This window comes from Neodiprion virginianus, chromosome 3, assembly GCF_021901495.1.
Source record: "Neodiprion virginianus isolate iyNeoVirg1 chromosome 3, iyNeoVirg1.1, whole genome shotgun sequence".
Classification (NCBI taxonomy): domain Eukaryota; kingdom Metazoa; phylum Arthropoda; class Insecta; order Hymenoptera; family Diprionidae; genus Neodiprion; species Neodiprion virginianus.
The window spans coordinates 31187307-31212366 of NC_060879.1; the positions used below are offsets into that span (position 1 = coordinate 31187307).

Consider the following 25060-nt stretch of genomic DNA (forward strand, 5'->3'; position numbering starts at 1 on the left):
GAGATTATTTTTTCAATAGGCATCTCGGAGGGCGTGAAAGGTTTTTGCCAAATCGGTGGAATCGGAATTCCAGTTTTATCGATTGACCTGAAAGCCAGATGAAGTTCCGTGCGATTCGACCGTACGAGGCGTGAGGGCTCGACGATTTGTACGGACGACAAATAAAATGACTCTCGCATTGCTGCATGATATTTTGTAGTAAAAGTAAATTTTATAAAGTTCAAAACAACAATTAATTCTTTTTTGAGTATTCGTAAAACGTTACACTTCGAACGTACCAATATCGTATTTATATAAGAATCTAAGTAATATTGTGTACCTCAGTTTTAGCTTACGTATAACGTGTTAATACGTATACCTATACATCACTACATCACGGTATACATGTATATAATCGTATCTACTATATATAATGTACATAATGTATATAATGTATATATAAACTCCGTACGAATGTATCAACATTCTTTATTTTAATTTGTATTTTTAAATTTAATTTGTTTGTTGCTGGTGAAATTTCTTTGTAAATTTACTGTGCTTCGTTCGTATCTTAAAAATTAAACGATCCTGTTACTGTATATCAGACTCACTGAAACATGTATAATACAAATAGCAATTTGACCAAACCGTAGAGCTGCCTTTTTAGCGTCAAAGTATATCCTTCTAGCTGGCTCTGTGCATTTGCGTAGACATGAAATCAGGGAACTTGTTCAGTTCGAGGGCAGGATTCCTCCTGTGAAAATATACCCACATTTCAACCCACCCTCGGAATATAAATTTGATTTTCACGCTCCTTGGCACCTCCAGTTCGTATTCAAGGCGAATAATCCTGTCAGACGTCGCCCCAAATGGTCGCCTGCTTGGTCCTGTCTACGGAGGCGAGGTACGTTCCCTGAGGATGCCACGCGACCGCCGTCACCGACGACCTGAGGACCAAATGAAAAAGGCCATCGCCCTGAAATGTGCTGATTACAGCGAGTCAGCGAGACCGAAGTTGAGAGGCGAAAGGCGAAAGGCGAATGGCGAAAGGTATGAAACGGATCGTATTAGGATTAGGCGCATGTCGTAACCGCGACAATAATTGCAGGAACGGCGGACTCCGGGGTTCCGGGCTTCCAGTGTTCCAGGTCACCAATAAGTCTGTGCTTCGCGGAACCAACGGGGCAGAAAAATTAAGCCCAAGTTATGACTCGGTCGGTGGCCTGGGCGCTATTAATCAGCGCCAGTTGGCCACGGAAACGGCAGGTAACGCGAGGGAATGAAACCTGCCTGACTGACGCCTCTATTAATCTTGCCTGACACTGACACCTAACTGACTCGTTGTCACCCTCCCGAAAATGAAACACCGCGCGACCCAATACGCGGGTTATTCTCTTTCCCCGAACCCTCCCCCGCCCCGCCTTCCCGTTACTTCATTCTCACTCAGCTTCAGCCCTCGTCGCTTTTTGCTCCTGCCGATCCTTTGACTTTTGAATGTATATTATAGACTTTCTATGGAGCCGTTTTTCGTCACTTTCTAAATTTGACCCGTGAGTCGAATTCTTCTCTTCTTATTCGCCTCGTTTCTTTTCCCGACCAAGCGTCGACGAGTCGTGATCGCATGTCTTCGACTTATATAATACGACTCTCGATACGAGAAATCTAATATCCGTACACTCCATATTCGTCTTCGGACGCGCTAGGTTGTACAACGCGGGTCTGCGTCATAAGGAGGCGAGGTAATCTTCGGGAGCGGTTGGAAGTTCACGACCATACGAGAGATGGAAGGACGTATTTTTAATACCGAAATGCACATAGTGCGCAGCGCAAAGGTGGAATTGCAGAGGTAAATCTCCATGCTGCTTCGCTTGAATTTCCTTATATTTCATCTTTGAAGGCTTGGCGTTTGAAGGCATCTACTGTGTTTCGTGTAACTATATCCAGTCAAGGACTGGCTCGTTCACGTCTTAGACTCCCCGAGACATTTCCGAATTGTGAATTGAAATGGTATAAAATGAAGAGGGATAAAATAAGTCGTAAACGTGGCAGGAGTTGCCTAACAATCAAGAGTTCTCAAGTTTGAAAAGTAAGAATTGTAACAACCGCGCACGGATGCCGCTCTTTGCCCAGCCTGTTTGGCCTCGGCGAGAGATCCGCGGAATACGCAGCGGATCGTTGGAATGGCGGTGCGGACTCGCCGACGTAACTCGCTATTGCCTCTTTTGTAGTATTTAATGCGTTAGTTTCTTCTTTCGGTCCGCGTCGCGCCGGCTCGCGGATCGCCGCTCGTCAACTGCCATATCATTCAAGTAACGTAAATTGCCAAGGTAGGCATGTGGGCTCGCTGACGCTTTGAGGCGCCGTTGTTCGAGTACCGCGTCTTCTTCCCTTTTAGTTAATTAAAAACGACCTCGGGTTACAAGGGCTGGGCAGCTTGGCTCCCCTAATTACAGCGTTCGACCTGCGGCCGCGGTTCGCGCGCATCGAGAGCACGTACCGAACGGCGGAGGAATGAAGAGGGGAAAAATAGAATTTGAATACAAAAGCGGAAAGGCTCGTTTAATGCACGCGAGTAACGAAAACAGGACCGCATACCCGTTATCCGAACGTATCTGTCTCTTTGAACTCTGAAAATTGTATCCTACCGCTTTTATAGGCCGCTGAGCTACGCGTATGCCTGTCATTTTCCGTCCGTTGCAGTTCCAACTATCCGGAATTACAAGCGTGACACTGAGCAATTATTTTTCCGTCCTCCGTAACATTTTATACTTCATGCGATCGGTACACGCAAAATTTATCATCATATAATATAACCGCACCCTATCTCGTTGGCCGCATATTATCATCGTATTGTACCATCGCCAATGATTAACTTATTGGTAGGTATTTCTATTCTCTAGCTATCCAGTTTGTCGGATCCATTTTCTCATAATTTACAAATTTTCGGGGGCTGAGTGCTGCTAAATTTATATGTACCTAACTCTTGCGATTGACTGACTGGATTTTGATCCCATTAAGTATGTCAATGGTGGTCGGAAGAGTGATTTTGTAATTGCCTTCGTATCCCACCGTTTTTTACCCGCCTCGATTCACACATGAGATTTAGTTCGCTGCATTATCCGCGTTTCCACACTGTGGGAGAATTATCTTGAGAGAAGTAGAGAGAAGTGGAGGGAGTGAAGGGAGTATAGGGAGAGGAGGGATATAGCGGGAGGCAATTGTGCTTCATCGTTGTCACGCGGCGGAGGAACTTCGAGAGTGTGAATAGAGCATGGCGACAGCCAAGTTCAGAGGAGAGTACTTTACCGCTACACCAAGCTCGTGGTTATCAGCCACATGGCTTTAGCATCTCTCATGGCTGTTAGGGCGCCTAATTAATTAAATAATTATTTAAACAAGGGTCATATACCTCGGCGCAGCGGAGAAAACTTTCTGGTAGGACGGTAACAAGGAGATAATCAACTACATGTGCATCAGTGTTATCCCTGCATCGCGAATCGCAACGCTGCAAGCTATACATATAGGTATACTCGTATATTTTTCACCTTAAGGATAAAGTTCATATAAACGCGCGCTTCGTTCCACCGGCGGTGTCTCTGTTGTACAGGTATTAGTCTTTCGATTTTCATCCGCAAGTTTTTACCCGCGGCTTTAACTTGCGTGAATTCGACAAAAAAGAAAGAAACAAACAAAAAACCAGTGAGAAATCCTGTACGGTATTTCACTGCGGGTAAAAAAATTTCACACAATTTACACAAAATTTTATTCCTCCGCATGCATTCTTAACGCATGACGTTACTCGTCGAGTACCCAATCCACGTCTGATGGAAATATGAATTTTTTTATTTTTTTTATTTTTTTTCTCCTGCGTATGAATATTTCTTCTATATGTGTACGAATGTAAGCTTTGATTAGATGCGACGTGATTTCTGAATATTTTAGTACAGCAAGTACGAGCGTCTGTCCCCACACCGGTCCTCGTGCATGGACTTCATTAAAATTTAAGTTCAGCCAACGGTAGAAATCGGAGAAATTTCTCCCTGCGAAACTTTTCTGACCAACAGGGGCAAAAGTCGTTGTACATTTGTCGTTGATTTTTGACAAATACAATCCTTTCCCCGTCTTTATACTTTCTACACATTCCTACGAGCGGCATTTTATTCCAGTCAGGTACTTTTTGGAACTTTTTCCTGCGCCTTGCCACTTCACATCGTCGACATCGAACATTCCCTTGAAGTAGTTTACGCGACGCAAAGGTACTTGACCAGATGTCGATACAGCAAACTGTCTAGTCTGGGCAATTTTACGAAAGCTCACGCGGATCAAGAAAGCCCATGGAGTTGAAGACATGACGAAAATTTTGATTATCATTACGCTCAATTTATACATATAAGAATGTCCATTCAGAGCCATTGGGAATGAAAACTAAATTTTAATTTTGGTACGTAGGTGACGCAAAGAATGCAAGACCAGCCCCAGAGGTTTTCAGTTTCAAGATCTGTTATCCCCATAATTAAAGTGCATCCAACCTGTGGAAATTCCTGAACTTTTCATCCTGATCGTAAAATCCATTCCATTTCCATTAAAAGTGACTAGTTTTGAAACCCTCGCTCGCTAAAGCTCGTTCGGCGTCGGATGCCTAGTGTAACTGGTTTCTGTGCTCGTTCGCTCGCTTATTCGTTGTCAGTATTTTACCAGATGGCATAGTTGTAGGGGAGACTGGGGCACGATGACTCCTCAAAAAATTCTGGTATTTACTTCACGGTATACAGAATGAACACTGTGTTTGTGCATGTGACGCAAACCGAATCTGCCTGTAAGATTTTTTCTATATAATGCTACAAATCACGTTCACGTATGCATGTAAGTATAACGTATTGTAATTTTATGAAAATAAACTTCGTCAAAAAATACCACAGAACAATCAGCTAAGGGCTGACAGATTTAAAACACTACGCACAGCAATTTTAGCTCTAAATGAACGATGTTATTGTCATGTATTCCTATGTATACTATGCCAACCACTCACCAATTGCAATTTCTTTATCCTGGTTCTTCGGTTTTTTTTCCAATTCAAAGTGTCATCTGAAGCATGCATATTGGGTTGGTAGTACAAAACATGACGTTTTCAATAAACAAACTTGTAAACTTGAAAATTAGTCCGGAAAGTCAAAAGTCATCAGGTCAAGGACCTGGACAGCCAGAACCACGGAGCGCTTGTCCTGGAGGTCAAGATCCACCAGGTGGAAGACCTGGACGGCCAAATTTACGAAAAATTAGTCCTGAAGATCGAAAGTCACCAGGTCAAGGACCTGGACAGCCAGAACCACGGAGCGCTTGTCCTGGAGGTCAAGATCCACCAGGTGGAGGACCTGGACGGCCAAATCTACGAAAAATTAGTCCTGAAGATCGAAAGTCACCAGGTCAAGGACCTGGACAGCCAGAACCACGGAGCGCTTGTCCTGGAGGTCAAGATCCACCAGGTGGAAGACCTGGACGGCCAAATTTACGAAAAATTAGTCCTGAAGATCGAAAGTCACCAGGTCAAGGACCTGGACAGCCAGAACCACGGAGCGCTTGTCCTGGAGGTCAAGATCCACCAGGTGGAGGACCTGGACGGCCAAATCTACGAAAAATTAGTCCTGAAGATCGAAAGTCACCAGGTCAAGGACCTGGACAGCCAGAACCACGGAGCGCTTGTCCTGGAGGTCAAGATCCACCAGGTGGAGGACCTGGACGGCCAAATCTACGAAAAATTAGTCCTGAAGATCGAAAGTCACCAGGTCAAGGACCTGGACAGCCAGAACTACGGAGCGCTTGTCCTGAAAGTCAAGTTTCTCCAGGTAGCGTACCCGGAGCGCAAGAACTACGGAGCGCTTGTCCTGGAAGTCGAGTTGCATCAGGAAGCGTACCCGAAGCGCAAGATCCAGGAGGTAAAGAACCCGGGACTCGAAATCTGCGGAGCGCGATTCTCACCCGTCCGCTCAACTGCGCGGTTGTTTCCAGACTGAGGAACTTTCGTCGTCAACGATTACTATAGATCGATGACGTCAGGAGAAAAAAAATTTTGGGTGATGTCGCTTTCTGAAAATCTGAACATCCGAACATCCAAACTTTGGTTTCGAACTTTAATACTATGTATGATGTATGATATGATTAATCACCCGGTTATACGCGAAATGACGGAATGAGTTTAAATTTCTTCGTCACATACTGTAATCAAACGCTGTACAATTTATTTGTAAGTTTAGCGATTCGTTCACCTTTCACCTTCCACCTCGATCTTCGTCTCAGCCTTTCCCCGCTAGTAACGTTGACTTCGGTTTACTAATTTATCGCGTTACTCGCATCATTGATTTAAACGTTCTAACATGCACACGATGTAAATTGAGCCCTGTGTATCTTCACTTTGCTCGAGCAGCTGAGCGGGATTCACGGCAAGTGTCAGTTTATTACTAAAATGAACATCCCGTCACGATTTACACCTGGTACAGCGTTTAGCATGCCAGAGAATTAGGTGTACTTTGAGTGTATAATATAAGCGGCGCGTTGGTAGGTCGTTCAGAGCTCGTCGAGGGTGAATCCGAAATAAGGAAAAACATTGGCGAAATATTTGACGAACGAATTCAAACGGCGGTATAACTTAAATATGGCCACCGTCGGCATGCTTGGAATTTAATTTTGGGTTTACGATCACGTTTTACAGACGCCAGTTACCGGGCGCTATATTTGTCATACCCGGCATAATCATGGCAAGAATCGTTCAGGTATCATTTTATGTCGATGCAAGAGAGAATCTTCGGAAAACCGACAATTCAAACCGTGTAATTCATTTGTGCCTACGTGCGCACTGCGCACGCACGCGTTGCCTAAGGTTCACGCTCAACTCCACGCGGATGTATGAATGGTAGATAAATTCTAGAAACTTACGTGTGGTCTTTGAGCACCGATTCCACTTTGTTGCTGCTCACGGACCAGATGAATACAGACCCATTAGAAGATCCAACGGCAATGTACTGTCCGTCCGGACTGAAAGTAGCGCGTGCCCAATCGCAGCCAACTTTGAAACCGTCGGCACTGTAACACGTTCGGTATAAAAGAAACGTAATTTTCTTTCGAGCAGAAGTCAAGTTTCGCTTGACGTTGCATTTTCTTCATGCATTTAGCCATTCCCGCGGGTTCATTTCAACCCCATTCCACACTGCTCCGTACTTTGCGTTTATTCGTTGAGATATACATAATCAACCGATGGTGTACGATATTTTTTGTTTGGCAAACCATAAACTCGGATTGGTCGTTTCGTAAGGGGGGGAAAATATTAATAAGGCTTGCACGGCATATTGTATAAATTTTCCAGCTAGCCGGGTGGCAGCGTCTGCAGAGAATAAGACGATGGTATATGCCGTACTTACATGCTACACGTATATGCAGCCAGACTCATTTCATGCAAAGCTCGTGTGCAAGTTTAGCTGCATATCACGCAGGCGTGACCCTTCATCGGAGAGACGGTAGAAATAACGCGTTTAAGTGAAATTTGAATTTAATTCCAGTCTCCGCATAAATTAACCTCTCCAAGCTTTACCATGTATATGTGCTCTCCTGTATACTTACATGCACGTATGCATCAACTTAATTCGAAAAAGCGAATAATTTCACCCGGAGTTTGCTCAGATTTATAATAACGCTTGGACAAAGAAAGCCAGAATAAAGTTGGCCTTACCTGAAAGTACCGATAATTTGGTTCATCCTTAAATCCAGCAACTTCAATGTATCGTCACGGACGCAGCTCAACAAGTAATGCGCGTCTGAAAATTAATTTAGAAAAGAAAAAAAGTTATTAAATATGCTATTTGCGAGTACATATCACAGTTTTACGTTGCAGTAGTCGAAATTCTAACTGACTGATAGGTTGTAAAAATGATTCAATCTTTGTAGAATGATTATCGTGTATAGAGTTAGATTTTCATAGATTTTACTTCTATTATTCATTCGATACAAAAAATCTACTTTCTATTCAAATCGATCATTTACATATCTTCATTTTCAAACAACGATACGGTATTCTCTTTACGTTACGACGGTAATTTTTCCAATAATAACTCATCTCCCGGTATATCAGATCTATTTTTCTGACGCAACGAATTTTTCTCGCTTTGCAACAACTAGTCCCAATTCGAGGAACTGTTAGTTACATCTGGCTATACGTAAGCGTGATCAGCAAAGGGTATGTCGAAAGTGGAAAAAAGAAAGAAAGGAGAAAAACATCGATTACCGCTTGAAATATACAACAAGACCTGTATGATTAGCCGTTCTATCCTGGTCTTGGATAACAGTGAAAGTCCCAGCACTATAGGAGAAAAAAGTGGGTATGATGAAATTCGAAGCTTGAGATGAGTATAGCGATTTTGTCATCTTCACGGGGCCCCAGAAACATACCGCGTGATGTATAATACGAGTGATCTTTGATCGCCACCAGAGCGCAGGAGCTCGAAGATCCCCACCGCATTGTCGATCGACAGGGTAGGTGAGTGGATGGGTGGGGATGGAAGCGTAGCTCCGTAGGTACGGTTAAATGAAATACGACGGGACGGGTGTGGCATAATATCTCTTTTGCTCGAATGAGCTGTCGAATCTCCATGGTGAATTCCGTAAATGGGTGCTTTGGGTGCTTTGGGAGTACGCGGGGTAGCAGGGCGATACGTCAATGCAACGGGGTAACTGCTCGAATAATGAAAAAACGAAGGAAAGAGGGAAAAGGAAGGAGGAAAAGAAACAAGAGGGTGGAAAAAACAGATGAATGAACGTTGAGAGATTCCCATCTATCCAAACCTTGGATATTACAGCGACGGGTAGGCGCACAGGATCGGGTATTTATGCCATACTTTGCACCCTGAACCCATCCACCTTCCTACCTTGGAACCACTACTGGAATGGCATTATGTAACGGCACATGCCATGCTCGATACAAGCGTGACTTCTGTGCGTATGCACGGGTTGAAAAGTAATGACGAAAAGGGTGGAATAAATGGCGGTATTCGAAGACAATGCCACCGGTAGAAGTTGAACGTACAATTTGGCCTTATCACGTATTTCGGAAAGAGAACCACATCATTTATTACAAATTCTCCATCGAGCGAAATTTCTACACATATATAATAGTGCGGATTCACATATTGCTTCCGTTTTACACCCCAGTTCTTCTGCAACGTTGGATTACATGAACATATCATTTACGTTTCCCGAACGTGTTTCGAGAAAATATTGTCTTTAGGTCCGGCGGATTTGTATCGTTTTAAAATTTGGGCTTACGGCGACTGGTTTTGTTCGATCCGTTCCCACAGCCATCTTATATACGTAGACCCTTACACATCGGGAGGTGTTAAACACGAACGCATATTATACATGTTCTCCCATCCGGAAATTTGCGAACCCTTCGACGTTCCCTTTGCTCCCCGGCTGTCGCTAAATCGAGTGGTTCTACTCGACCGCCCAAACGAAGAGAACGTTATATATAACCGGAAGTTTACTCGCCTGAGGGGCGTTTGTAAACGGGATAACAACAGTATGAATTTTTCGATTGAAAGAGTGATATTTTCACTGTGAAACGACAGTCGGATGAGCCTTACCCAGATGCATGTCGTGATTACAAACTAGGAGAATTTTGAGCACGATTTCCTACATTCACCCTGAAGGGATGCGGATATGGTGACCGTATTTATCGTTGGTCCCGTAGGTCTGAGATAAGGTGCAAGTTGTTAATGACTGGGGATTTATAAACTCACCTCGGGATAGATCCAGCGACGTCACTTTGCCTTGGAGCAAGATGTTGTTTGAACTGGACTCGGCTCGCGTGTCCCAGAATCTTATCGTCTTGTCAAAGTGTCCGCTGATTATCGTCGATCCCGAGCCGTCGGATATTACCACGTCGTTGCAGCTTGATCCAGCAAACTTTGTCTCTATACCTGTAAAATCATTCGCGTACGAATAACCGTGCATTTCGGTAGATCGTCGAACGCGTTATATTTGCAACGCTGATTGAAATTCCGGGACCACTTTATATCCAACACGGATTTCAGGCGGCTTACGCTAATGTTATGGTAGTAAATATAAGAGAAACACGCGAAATATAGAGCTTCGCATAATTTTTTAACAAAAACCTATTTCGCCGATCCCTGAGGCGTTTATCTGACCTACGTTGTTTTAACATATCGAAAAGCACGAGAGTGGAGGAGGGACTTTTGTGTTAGACTTAAAGCCTGATCCAAGTGCGATATTCTTCGGAGGTCGGACAGAATTTGGGGTTTCGTATACCGAAAGCCATGAATCTGTAAATTCGGGAAATCGGAGACACTGATTATACGACACAAGTGCCGGTCTGTTTCCAGATAATTCTCGCCGTGGTTAACCACGTAATTGCCCTGTTGAACGTATAACGTGAAACGAAGGGTGAAAACGAAGAATTCGCGGCGCCTTATCTGGGCACTTTTCCAGATCTTGTAGAAGACTGAGCTGTGAACCGACCACTTGTCTCGGAAGTCTTTTCTGCCCGATACCTCCAGGGGAAAAATCACTCCAGGGAATTACCCCGAGCGGCCTCACACATCGGCCTTACTTCAGAGCCTGGCTTACAGCGGAGGGATAATGCAGCCAAGATTTTCTCAACCCATAAGTAACGCTGGGACAGGTTTTCTCGAGTTGAAAGACCGGAGTACGGATTGTACTTTGCATGCGCGATTCGATTCCTGCGAAAAGCGCGTGTTTCTGCTCAGTTTTCGCAACGGAGACTGTTGAAGGAAAATTGATCCTGTATTACGGCGAGCATTGCTGACGTAAAACGTGTCATTGGACGATGTCGAGAATCCTGGCTTTCTCTTTGCGGCTGGTGGGAAAGAAGCGTTCTTGCCTTGACAACGTAACGTGTGGCGATGCTGCGATATAAAAATCGGCTTCCGTCCCGCAGAAGCGTTCGTCCATCATTGCAAAAGTTTCGAAGCGAATCAAACAATGGGAAGCCACAAGTGTCGCGGGAGAAAACCCGGCGCTAAACCACGTTGGTGTTAATTCGTGAAGGGTTCGTTGCGTGCGGCACGTGGCTGCCACAGATCGTTGGTCGGATCGGGTTCGGTAGATTGAATACAAGGGCGGAATTCCCAACGTGGGTATTGCCCTGTACCTTCCGAAGGAACGGTAGAAAGCGTCAACGGCGGGCGTCAGCTTGAGCGTGTAATGGTCGAGAGTCACTGTTACCGGATGGCTGAATTATCAACATTTTTGCGGTCCGCAGGTAGGCTTTGAGGTGAAGAAGTTACCGATGGCGGACGACGGTCTAGGTCCTAATTCCTTGTACCGCGAGTTTAGGACTGGTCACCGTATTTTTGCATCAGTCAACGATTACAGAGTTTCGAACGAGAGTTGGATAATCGTATATCGCACTCTTGAGTAAACTTTTACAACACTGTTTAACTCCAATTATTATCTTCCACCGTGTAACTTGGCGCAAGAATACCCGAGTTGCTGTATTTCTCAGAAGTTGCCGAGTCTCAAAATCCTGACTTCATAACTGTGTACTTCACCGAATAACGAAAGTTCCACCCTAATGCGGGGTTCGAGATAACTGGGTTCAAACGAGGCGTGCTCGGTTTTGTACACTCGTCAATGTATATGTTGAGCTCTTGGTGAAATCGCGAATCTCGCATTGCACCTTTGCGTACTTCGTGATCAGTTGAATGGTTGCAGCGTAATTAGGTCTTCCGTTCATTTTGAAATTTGAAAGGGTTCGAGGGGATGGCGAATCGAACTTTTTGGATATTTCATACTTGACAAGTAAATTATCCAAGTTCAATGGTCTCGGTTGAATATTCATTTATAACAGCTTCTGCAGGTTCGGGCAAACGAACGAGCCGATAAAAAGTCTCTTATCAGTTGAAGGTAACGGATTAGGAATAATGAACTTTTTACAACTTTAAACGAGTAACTGCAGCGGTCCGCTCCTTAAGGCGAGACCGTGCTGAGAATAATCTCTACAACAAAATGAGGGAAGTGTATAATGAAATTAGAAAATTTGACAAGACGTCTCAAAGTTTCGCGAACAATTTTCGCAGCGACGTTCCTCGCATAGTTTTAAAAATTATGCAGCCAGACGTAAAGGCGACGGATTGTAATTACAAAAATAATTGTAATAATAAACGGAATAATAATCATAATAATAGTAATAAAGTATGCCGATCGCTCTGGAGGTGTCGGATGGGAATATTAAAAATGACGTCACGTCAAAGCGGGGAGGGCCGGGAGTTCGAGTAAGGACCGAATATTAATATCCGAAGTTAATATTCTTTCCCCAAACCCCTGTGATACTTCGTGGCGATAACGTTTCGAAGAGACTCGATGGAAGCTCGAACAATGCGACAAATGGGACGGGGAGGGCGAAGAATTCCGGAATCTGCTACAATGGCTCTAATCAATACGAATTCCCTCTTGTCTCCGAGACATTTGTCTTTGGCGTAAGTGTGACTCGGGGCAACGGTATTGTTTTAATCGATCGTAGAATTACCTATATTGGCACGCAGACCAAACTCAAATACAACTAGCTCGTGCTGCACTTCAAGACTCATTACATATGCATGGACGTTATGCGGACTGTACATGTGGGCATATCTATATGCCACAATTACCCTCTAATGTATATTGACTAGTCGCCATGCTTCGCTAACATTCGTACGATTATCGGCCACGAATTGAGCTTCGAAGAATTCGTGAAATTGCTGGCTGTTCATAATTATGTGTTTTCCCCATTCCGTATGTTTTTCTATGGCGTTTAAGAACACGATTTGCGGAAGAATAAATCAACGCTGTAACGCAAGAGATGCCTTATGTCCGGAATTTCGATTACGAATAGAGAGAAAAAAAAAAACGTTTCAAGCAATTCGTTGTTACGCTAACGCGTCGCGAGTTTTATAGATTGAATTTGTGAAATCTACGCCACAATTAATATTCGCCTGAATTTGCGCATAATCGATGCAAAACCGTTAAACATGTATATTTAATGCAAATGTATGCAAAATAGGTATGATTTATTTCGACTAAACCATTGATTTTGCGGTCAGGATGTCTCGGCATATGCTCGCTAGACACGATTATTTCCTTGCTGCCTTTATTTGAATTTCACCTTTAATTTCGATGAGAGTATTTTATGAACGGGGAGATTATTTTTGATGGAAGTGAAAGAAAAAACAAAATAGAAGCAGAAGTAAACAGTTCAACGATCAAATAAACACAGCTGAAACGGTGAATTGAAAATTTGATAACGTTTCAAATACCCGCACGCAGCATGCATCCGAGAATTTCTTCCAGTTCTTTTATAAGGCATATTAAACGGTGAATTGGATAAAAAAAAAATAAAAACAGGAGGAAGAATGGTTCTTTATGCCCTTCGACACGGTCCACTTAGGATTTATATAATAGTAAATGTGTATAGAAGAATACAAAATCAAGGCAGATAGATGAAAATATATTAAAAAAAAAAGCAAAACGAAAACGTGAGACTTAAAGTAAAACTTTTAACGAATAGAGGACGGTAAAGATACACAAACCGAGAAAAAGAGAAAAAGATTCATATGAAAGAAATATCGGTGTATTGCAGACACATTATAGACGCATTAGCTGAATAAAAATAAACTGTTATATCTGCGTTTGAACCAATACTTCTCTATAGTGTGTCAAATTGTAAAAGGATTTCTCGATTCCTTATTGCCCCGGGTACTTTTGCCCGAACAGCTGTAGAGGCAATAATATTGGCAGGTGTCGAGAACAGTTTTTAGATATAGTTCATACAAATCGTAAGCGTCGATTGTTGAAACGTTGAAGAACCGTTTTACCATCGGCTTTTAAATCCACGAATGGGTAATTTCAATTCTAGAGCATGACGGATAGAGAGAAAAGAAGAGAACAATTTTTCTTCCACGCGTCATTTGGGCGAAATTTTCAATTGTCATTTTTTAATTCATTGCGTAATAACTCCTGGTTTTGACTATCCAGTTATACAGTTTTAATTTAGTGTACGCTGAAGATAAATTTAGAAGGAACATACGAAGGTAGGAATCTTAACAATTCTGTGAGGTACAGTGCCGTGCGATTATTTGTATTATAACAGCTGGGCATTACTTTAAAGAATTTTATTCATTAGTTACAATAGTTTCGAATCTGTGTAGCCTCAATTTTGTACAAGCAGCGTGTCTATCAACGGAAGATGCGGCGTGAAAAAGCAGATATTATGCAAGTTGAACAATGTTACATACCAATTCGAGAACGAGATTATGTTCGCGGATTATTACCGACGTTAATTTTGCCGACTCATTCAACTGAATAGTCATTTTAAGCGGGTTGTGCGCTGGAAAATGAAATTAAAGTTGGGTGCACTTCAAGATATCCCACTTGAAGATACACGAGATTCGAAGCAACTTTATACGCGCAAACTACTACTGCCTACCTATATAACCAAACTGACCTCACATGTAACTTTTCACCTTTATAAGTATTTCCCGTAAAACTTGTTCCTGCGACTATCGTCTGACAGAAATGTATATCACAAAGTTTTCGTACGTGTACTACCGCAAAGCGTGAGTCGTACATACACTTAGAATTAGATGGCTGATAAGTTTGAAAGGTGTGCAAAACTCGAAAGCTCACTTCTTATGAATCACACAAAGATATACCCGACCAATTCAATGCGCCGAAAAACTCAGTTTTATTGAGTATTTTCACGTTTCAGAATTTTTCAAAATGCTTATAACCTTCCCCTTCCAAGACAGAGGTATAACTTGAAAAAATAAATCTTAATAACTGAAGCGAAACTCTGTTGACTTGAAAAAGGTATGAGCTACAAACTGCGACAGTATGCAATTTCTATTTTCATTCGTTTCGTTCCAGTTATAAAAAAAAAGGATTTCAAAAAGGAGTAGCAATGATATTTTCTTTTTAATGGCGTTACATTTTTATGTCAGAGTTGCGTTTCGAACACGAAGAAGCGCTACGTCTTCTTTAAATGGGGAAACACGATGAGTCGGCTTTGTCATCTCTCAGAAATATTCGATACACGAAATTTGCCGTGGTAAGAAGTAACGACGGAGTAGAAAAAAAGAATAAAAGGAACAAAGACCGCAAAATTTTTGTAAATCAAGATAACAAATACGGTTTGCATAAGTTACTAAAAGATATCGATCGTTTGAAGGACTTGATAAAATGCTTACATGCTCTGCTGCGAAGGTCCCAGATTTTGAGAGTCCTGTCATAGCTTCCTGTGACGACTTTGGACGGTTCGCCAAGAAATTTAGCAGCCATAACTTTGTTGCAATGGCCAGTGAGGGTGTGCTGGAACAAAAACCAAGTCGTTGCTTATTGGCCAATCTGCAGTGATGAACGAAACCTGGAAGAGTATAACTGAAGTGGTTGGGTAGATGGTGTGTAAAATTGAATAACATAAAGTTTGTTTTTAGGGTTTTTTATCGGAAGCAAGAGAACTCGAGCGACGAGAGAATTTCGCGACTCGGAGGACTTTTATAATGGGCTTGTCCGATCCCAATGTTTTTTTAGGACAAGTGAGCCTTGTGTCAAGCAAGCCCGACCACGCAAAGTCCTGTGAAAAATTGCCAGGATACAGCCAAATATTGCGCACGTCATGTTCCGTGCCAAGTATCTCCGGGCGTTAAGTATACAGTTTGAAAATTTAACACCGGATTCCGGTGCGCGAAAGCTTTCGTCGCGGCTTTATACGCGGCTCGCTTAGGTGCAATACAAAAACAAGTAACGCTGGTAAGTTCCTCACTTCTGTGTGTATACGCACACGAGACACTTATTATATCAACTTAGTACATCACGCACTTTATAACTCCAGCCTGTATGCGATACAATTTGCTATCTTCCCTGGGGGACGAGGCCGCGCGGAGGACAGGAAAAGAGAACCGTAAGAAAGAACGAATGAAGCCGTACTTCGAGCGGTGTATATAATCACGTAATGTTTTGCAATCGTTAAAATATCATTCGCGATCGTGTTGAATTTAAATCCACTTTGGAGCCAACTTACCGTGATCGTAAGAAAAATTAACCGTGCATGTGGTGTTACGGGAAATGTCGAATCTACACTTTCTACATGCCAGTGATAACCATTATTGATGGTTAATTGTGCGCGTCTGGCTCCCTCGCCCCGATGATTCCGTCCAAGAATTGCTCGTTTTTATAAATTACAGACATCAAGATTGCAGGAAGTGAGAGAATCATAACTGGTGATATTTAATATCTTATTAAATGAGAGTATCCTTTGCCATGCGTAATAACCTAGACTGGTCTTTTCTCATTCCTTTGAATTCTTCTCAACTTTTATATTCAAATCGATAATATCACCTTGAATGCATCTATAAGACCTGGAGCAGTTTTACCCATTGGAAATGTGGGCGTTGGTAATATTTAACTTGTTGATATAAGCGCATGAAGCAACGGAGGCACGATGCTATATGCACACACGTGTGATTCGTTGCGTTGTTCAAGGCTATTAAGCGTAAGCGTTGATCAGATCTCAACCCGGAAATACAATGGTTACTTTCGCACACAATGTGAAAGAAATAACGAAAATAAGAAAATCAAATCCCCATCCTTATTACCGATTCGGAAAATGATGAGAGGATCACTCAATACTGTAGTTTCGAGATCATAGGTGGTAGAGGGTCAGAGTAAACAAGTTAGCGGACCCGTTTTGTCAACAGAAAATAACGTCAGAGGCAAAAAGATATCCAGTTTGATTTACCGGATCCGCGAATGGTCAGACGATATTTGAAGCATTGGGCATCGCCACAGTAGGGAATCAAGCACCAACCTGATCCTGACAATCTCTCAACGTTGGCGGTAGTTGAAGTAATCTGTTGGCTCACTCGGTTGAGTCAACCCCCCCGCATGCCGTATAGGTACTCAACTCTCGGGGAGGGCGATCCTAAGTAAACAAAAAAGTAGCTCGAACCCCTACCGGAACTATAAATATTGTTCGTCATCGGCGGCAGGACCCGACGTCGCTGTCATGTGCGTGCAGGTTCATCAAGATGTTTATGAGTGCCAGCGAGAGCAATTTGCGCATGATTTGACAGGCAGGAGCCCTTTCGGGATACGTTGTGATGGGTGGGATTTAACGAGCACGAAAGAGGGAGAAACGGCTGTCTCACATTTTTACACTCGTCATCCCGATGAAAGAGTTCCGATGGCCTTATGACCGCTAATTGCAGGGAGCGTACCGTCTAGGGTCAGAAAAGCGCAGTCAGCAGGATGTACCATTTGCCGAAAAAGCTTTATGCTCCTTGCAACTGGAGATCTCTCATACCTTCGCGTTCTATCTTGTTCATCTGCAGCTATCGTTAGGAGAACATCACGCTAACATCATAGGTATCGGTTTTCCATTAATAACGTCTGCCGCACTCTTCAACACTCTGTAGCAGAGCGCGTCCTCCAGGCTCCCGGCCATTTGCTGATGAATAGACCAAGATCTACCAACAAGTGGCCGATCGGGACGTTATCAACGTCCTACATCCCTCCGCACCGAGTACATCGCGCGACGTGCATCATGCACATCCGTGGCTCAATTCTAGTTGAATTTTGCAAGCCGAGAACTCGGGTAGGGAATATTCTTCGGGCTTTTCAACTACACCTCAACTAAACGGTGGGTAAAGGTAAACCGGTATTTAGCCTGTCGCAGGGTCTCCGTCGGTGTGGCAGCGACATTGAATGCCGTATTTTCGTTCTTTGAAAACCTTGTCAACATCGTAAAGCCGGCACATTATCTGCGAGGTGACGAAGCTCTGTAAAAAGTTCCCGCCACATTTTGAAAAGAGGTTAATTACATCTCATCCACGCTTTTCCGTTTTCTTTTCTTCCTAATGAGAGCGTTTTCGCGACGGAAATGTATCGTTTTTCTGCACGCATCGGTAGATTTTCTCAAACGCAATCTTCTATGCATCTTACACGCCACGAAAGCCTCGGCGATAGGGAAACTTAGAGTAGCGCGCGTAAATTATCAAGTGCATCCATGCTACCGTATTGAACGTTATTGTACCATCCTGAATTATGTGTGGGATATGTATATGGCACCAAAAGCGTCTCTGCCTGGTCGGTAAAGTGCGTTGAAAACGTTATATCTACCTGCGTAATAAACTGGAGATGGTATCAAAAGGTGCTCTCACAACTTGAAAGCAGCACGTATTTTCCAGAAAATGGGTACACAACTTTTCAAAGCCTCGTTGAGCAACACGTATAATAACGCGGGTTTCAAAGCATGTTTCAGATGATCCTGTACAGAGAAATACGGCTTATGATGTCGTGGTGAAAATGACAAGTTGTGAAGCGCTGGACGTGGCAATTCCCGTGTTTATTTAACCTTCGTCTTCAAAATTTTCAGACTACTTGCAAAACGAGCTTTCACTCCTGCAATGATATTCCCTTCCAGCCGCCGCAGCACATGTTTCAGCGGAAGAAAAAGTTCGCGCACATTATCAGCGGCGGAAGTTTACCAGAGCACATCATTCACGATTTAGCTGAGCGACACGAGAAAACTTTGATCATCTCGTCGTTGGGTCTGGTTGGAGGAACCGCGTCTTTCGATCGCCGAAAAACTATCCATCCGTGTCATTCCGCCCCCCCTAATGACCTTTACGATATTTTCTCCGTGTTATCAATTATTACCAGCTACACTGTAGGAATTGGGCATTTCCAATTTACGATTAGTCCCCGTCGCGTCGAGGGTGGAGGCCTCGGGTTAGACTGGAAAGTTGGTTTCAGAGCAGGAAAATACGGTCCTCTGGTTCTCTACAAGCGTCGGAAGACTCGAATCGTTTTCTGCTGAACCGTCGATTGTTATTATAGTTCGACAGTCCGTGTACAGGTATACGGGAACAGTAGACTAAATCGAGTTCTAAAATTCAGGTTCTATTCGCGCCGGCACTTTTTCCCCAGCAATTCGCATGCCGTTTGCTTTCTTCGTGACAAATGGGTCAAACGAGTCTAGCGGTGCAGCGCAGTCGGCGCGGCGGGTCGAGAGGGCAAGGTAAATACTTACTACCAGGTTTTGCTTCGGATATACATATTTCCTAGAGAATCATCGCGTCTGGGCTCTGCTCGGCAACTTATGATCCCGAGTATACGAGCGAACTAGTTTGCTGATTCAACAGATACGCGTTACACCAACCACCCTCTTGGAGTCGGTATTATCTGGGATGCCGCAAACTTTACAGTGTGCAACGTGTTCCGACACGCGGAGCGATGCTTTGGCGTTGTAAAACACAACAATCTCGCTGGAAGAGCGGTGTACGTATTGTATTCCGGTAAATATACCCGCTCGATGCACGCAAGTCAGCCTTATACGTACCGTACAAACCGCGTGTATACGTCGGTGAAGAAATCAACGAGCAGCCTGGGATATTCGAGGATAGCGTTGCACATCCATCGAATATTACGCTGTGGTCTTTTCATGACCTTTTACGAATTATCAAACGACCCGAAGAGGATCCCGACTATTTCCGTATGCCTGGTTACTCACTTTCCGCTCGCGGAAGAGGATTCACCTGCTGAATAAGGCGAATCTGCACCGCCGGCACATCCTCATATACCTACCGTAACAACGCCGGGGGAATCGTATAAGAAGTGCACCAGAAGATTTGCATTTTCCGCGCCATTGGATAGAAGAACGGGGGGACTGTAATTTGGCGGCGTACGCGGATTACATCCTAGCGGGTAATCAGACACCCCGGCAACCTGCAACCTTACATACAGTACCTGGTACACCAGATAACCGCCGACGACGCGTCGTCGACTTTGCACCCGTCTGCGCTGGCTGAATCAGCGACCCTCCGCGACTATTCGGCTTCGTACCTGCACGGTGCGGCATGTAGCACTGGATGAATCGGACAGGGAGTCAGCCACTGCCGAGACGTTGCCAGTAGCACCTACCTTTTAGACCGTATACCCACGCTTCACAGCTTGATATTTTTCCTAATTATTAAGATCCCTGCACACCCAGCTACCAGCGGCACTTCCTCCCGGTGCTTCTGCAGGTATGCCGAGCCGAGGAGGGTGGCGGTTCCACCGAGCCGGGTGAACCGAGGCAGCAGCGGTTATTTAGTAGGAGATGTGGGAGCTTACTACTGCAACAGTTGGGGAGGGAGGAAGAGAACTCGGTGCATCTTTTCCACCGCGGACTGCATAGAGAGAGGCCCGCGGGACGGTGAGGTAGGCCGTCGGAGGAGAACTGCGAGAGAGAGAGAGAGAGAGTGAGAGAGGGAGAGAGGAGGGAGAGACGGAGGTAGGCAGGAGTAGTCGCTGTGCACGGTGGAATGAGGGTCGATGACCGCGGTGCGACTCCTCTGCCGACGCTCTTCCACGGCCTTGGCGATTCAATGCCCGCACCAGATAACTCCCCTTCTAGATAATAGATTATTTCATACGTGTAACTAGTTGCCGTGGTGGCAGACGATGCGCAACGGAGCCCTCTACGCAACATTACCTATACTGGTTATACAACGCTGACTAGAATAATATTTTGTCGTCCCATCTTCAGAAAGCGGGAAATGAATTTTTCTCCACCTCTTTAACGCGTCGTTCGAAACGAACGGGGAATTTTCCGCATGCGAGATTTTACGCGTGTCGCACGTCCGCAACCGCGAGTCACCGTCCGTGCAGCCTCTCCGCGCGGCGATATGAATGAGCCGGGAGTATCTTCAATTTCGTCCGATTGTCCGTGCAGTGGGGTGATTATCGTTTGCCATGAGAAAGTCGCGAGGCCAACGGCGGGAGGGGGAGATGATACTTGAGGTTGCATAGCCGAGTGCTGTCGAGCCGACTTAACGACACATCGAAGCATATGCTTTGCTTTGCTTTATTATCACTCCCTCGTAAGTTGCGCCATCAAAGGTTGTGATTTTGCGAGAGCGATCCTCTCCTCTCCATATTTATTTACCCGCAACGCATCCCGCGGGCCGACGCAGCGTGCGTTCGCGTAACTTTCTGCTGTAACACACCTATTCAACGGATGAAATTGTTTCATAGTCGAGCTGAGTAAGAAGCCCGTATTACGTACATGCGTGGAAAATAATATCGACGCATCGGTAAACCAGGAAGCGTTCACGTACCTACGTAATACCTTTGCGGCAGCACTTGCGCGTACATATACAGACAATTTTCAGACGTTAGGCGAAACCAATTATACACTTTTCACCGCAGACTCCGGACTCTCCGTTACCGTAAATCGTTATCCTCAAGTATCTCGCTTCGCGGCCGAAGGTCGTTCTCCAAGTTTAGACCCGCTACGGCTTCACTGACCTGTGCGGTTTGGCCCACTGCCCGTTTTATTCGTACCTAACTATACGCGCGTATACATGCAATCCGATTTTAGCGGGGGTGAAATTTATATTTTTCTGTCATTCCGACGCTTTCTGTTTAATTTTTTGCGCAACGATGTCTCGGAAGATTCGTTTCGTGGATTAGGAAAGGTCGAACGGACGACGACGAGATGACCACGCGACCATATTCGTCCGCCGAACACGAGAACAGACGCGTCTTGGGTTCAGGTACAAGAAATAACATGATTGCAATTACACTTTCATCTCGGAGGTGAGATGCGGTTAATTTTTTACCCGTTACGTAAGACGACGCGGTATCGTTGCACCTGCAGCTCGCTGACGGAAAGAGAATCCTTGCTCCATTGCTCCAGGCCAACACGCTGGACCTCTGGTTATAAATACTTACAAAGCTGGCTTGTTTTCTGACTAATATTAAATGCAGCATAACTGCTATAACCGCTTTACAAGATAATGGCCCGTAACCTTATAACATTGTTAAGTAAACGAGGATGTAACTAAGTCACGTATAACTTCGCATCTGCATGCAGGTGAATATATACATAGCTGAGTGGATTTATCAGGTATATCAGGAACACCGTACATAGTACAAAAACCCGACCGCGTCATCTCCATAAAGTGCTAATTTCTTAACGTCTACCTATGTGTCAGTTTCTTGTTTCCCGCAACGGTCACGCCACTTTGCCGAAATCATCAATGCCGTTCCCGTGCAACGGGCGTAGCGATTCACCGCGTTCAAGTCTCCTTGTATCGATAAATTCCCGGATCGGGCGAGGATGGAGTAGGGAAATTCCCGATATTAAGAGAGTGTAAGCAATTTGCGGAGGAAGCGGGCGCGTGGAGTCCTGTGAAAAAGCTGCAGTCCGACTACTACCGAACGGGCTTACGGCAGCGAGAGACTACATTACTCGAATGTACCGTACCCTGCCCAAATACAATCTTCGGAGAAGAAACGGGAAGCGACTCGAGCGGTGCCGGTGATGCATATGCATGTGGGTTACGCGCGTAGGTAGACCACATCGATCAATTCCGGAGTGCACGTTATCACGTTGTCAATGTCTGCACGGCGGTAGGTGCCCGTTACACTAGATGTAATTTGTCCTTCCAAACAACCTGTGAAGGATCGTTATGGCAAGGGAGACGTCACACCGAAACGAACGACTCTAGCCGGGGTAAACCGCCAGTGTCTGCTCGACCACACGTGGTTGGGTACGTGTGGGTTGTATCCGTGTATGGTTAGGGCGATGGGAGCCGAGGGAGTCAGTCGCACGTAGGTCCCCACCGTCGAGAGCTCATATAGGCACGGACGTCGCGACGTCGCGTCGCCGCGTTAATCTAATTAGAATATCGCATTCAAGTCTTGTTGCCTGAGCTAACTGCGAGAAACTCGATTAGTGAAAAAGCAGTGTGTGAATTCTCTGATAACGGGTTTCATGCCCAGCAGGAACCGGTTGATCTTATCAGGAGATTTGAATCAATGTGGAACGCATAATTTGCCATATGATACTCGCAAGTTCCAGAGGGCGCATCCCTCTCACGGTGCTTTTTCTTCCCTTTGTCCATCTCTCTACATCTTGTTCGTTCCTTTTCTCTCGATTGCTTCAACGCGAATAACCGCGCGGATGATCGATGAGAAAACTCGCGGCACACACGTAGGTGGTATACGTGTATCCGCGAGGAGCCGGGACCACCACCGGATGGATGTGCGCCGCCGTTTCCACCGGGTATCACGATATCCTCGTGTCACCGGGTATGTAATTCTGGATGCAGGAACGTGGAATGGGTAATTGTATGTGCAGAAGAAACCGGAGGGGCGCGTTGATTCTCACTATTCGGAATTAAGGTTAACGGTCGATCGGCGTGTCCTACACAGGCTTGGAGGAGGACGTGCGCCTTCACAAAGGAAGGTTTCCGGGATGATGACGATAATACCCGGTGTACCTACCTCGAGGAGAGACTTGGCTATTTTCAACCGGGAGAAACGTTTCGTATTCGTTAAATACCACGTTTGGCTTAATATACGGCCGTTCACGAGTACAGTCGAGGATTTTGTAACCGTTCTCACGTGTTGGTTTAACCGGTGTGTGCGGGCCAGACTCGGTTTGGCAATGTGTGATGCGTATATACTAATTATACCGCTTAATAACGTATGGCTGGATTCTCTTTTCGTTACGCAGGAAGTTTCTAATTAAACGGCTAGAATGTAGCACAGTTAAGTCAAGATCTGCGCGGTTACCAGATTTTTATTTATATACCGGTTGGACTTGCGTATACGGCGCGGCGTTTCATGCCTTACGCTACGCGACGCGAATAAGTAAATTTCAAGTAAGTTTTTTCTCACCTTTTCAACGTTATACTCTTTTATTCCGTCAACTAACCTATTTCAGCCACGGCTGGTATTACGCGTTTCTCGGAAGACGTAATCGACTCAAGCGTTACACGTATAAGTATCAAAAATTGTGGGCGTATAAGTTCAAGTTTAAGAAACTGCTACGCTGGTGTAGCTTGGCTACCGCCGCTGAAACGGTAGACACTCAACAGACCGGGCAGCGGATAATTGAATTTCAATTATATACGTGTCTCGTTATCTTAATAAGTACGTATTATGTGAACGTGTGACTTATGGGGGACAACCGAACAACTTAATGAATGGCTTCGCGGCGTCGGACGGTTCACTTACCATTTATTAGCGATAGATCCCTTTCGACGCATCGTGACAAAAACCAGATATCGCCCTAGTCTCAGCTTATACTTTTCCCATCTCAATTTCTACAGAGAAAGCCGACGACTGTTTCACCATAAAAAAGCGGTCCAATTAACATTTAATTGTTCTCCTTTTTCTACACTTCGAAAATGAACTTGCTGCTGCGGGTGATAAACCGTTTCTTCCTTTGACAATATCCAATAGAAAATCTATTTATTCTCCTTTCGATCACCGCTTGTGAGGAAAAATGATTCAAAATCTTTACGATTAACATCTACACGTGACAAACAAACAAATATTAAAGCACGCAGCATCATTACAATAAATTTCTGTTATCAGTTGATTGAAATCTAGGCATTATCAACTGGGAGTCGGAATATACGAGTAATCAATATTACATGTACGCAAATTGTGGTCGTTGACATTTAGATTACAATCAGTACTAAAAATATCGCTAGTCCGACACATTCCGTACGCATAATGCACGTACACATGGTGCAGAATTATAGTATAAATGGTAGTTGTTGAAATGGATTACTCTCGATTTGACGAGCACCGAGTACTCTTTATATCTCACAAATAACTACATGTTTCTCTTTTAATGATTTAGTAAGTATGTATTAAATTGTATATTTTCCCGACTGCACTGCAGTGCGAAAACATATTTGGCACGTAACTAACATCGGAAATGGTCTAGCGATGCTGCCGTTCGATACACAGTTCAACGAGCTCGTTACACGACAAGAACACTAAAGGGTGATAACAAAAATTTTCAATCTACAACGATCTCATATTTCATCTGTAAAAATCAACGGTATTCATACGGCATAACCTTGTTGCGAAAAACGATTCATCGTTTCAACTTATCTATAAAACAGTAGTTGAATAATACGTAAAGTTGAAGTCGGTGCAGACCGGATTTACTTTGAATTGTAAATTTAGCAGAGGAAATCTTTCCGGGCGAGGTAGGAAATATTTTCATAATGAAAGTAGT

General features: G+C 44.3%; 1 protein-coding gene and 1 long non-coding RNA gene across 10 annotated transcripts in view; both read right to left on the reverse strand.

The window, feature by feature from the left end:
* Positions 1 to 504: 504 nt before the first annotated feature.
* LOC124299982 (autophagy-related protein 16-1) overlaps positions 505 to 25060 on the reverse strand; it is a 237884-nt gene continuing 213328 nt past the window's right edge. For 8 of the 9 annotated variants that reach the window (XM_046753546.1, XM_046753545.1, XM_046753543.1 and 5 more), the window contains 5 exons: positions 15225 to 15345; positions 9762 to 9941; positions 7700 to 7784; positions 6910 to 7056; positions 505 to 926 (listed from right to left, as the gene is read on the reverse strand). In XM_046753546.1, coding sequence (XP_046609502.1) covers positions 833 to 926; positions 6910 to 7056; positions 7700 to 7784; positions 9762 to 9941; positions 15225 to 15345 — 627 coding nt within the window. In that variant the 3' untranslated portion in view covers positions 505 to 832. The remainder of the gene's footprint in view (positions 927 to 6909; positions 7057 to 7699; positions 7785 to 9761; positions 9942 to 15224; positions 15346 to 25060) is intronic. The other variant, XM_046753551.1, reaches the window with a different exon arrangement.
* Positions 2866 to 6003, reverse strand: LOC124300011 (uncharacterized). The gene is made up of 2 exons (XR_006907130.1): positions 5009 to 6003; positions 2866 to 4793 (listed from the first exon to the last, which is right to left on the reverse strand). It is a non-coding gene; the product is annotated as an uncharacterized LOC124300011 (long non-coding RNA).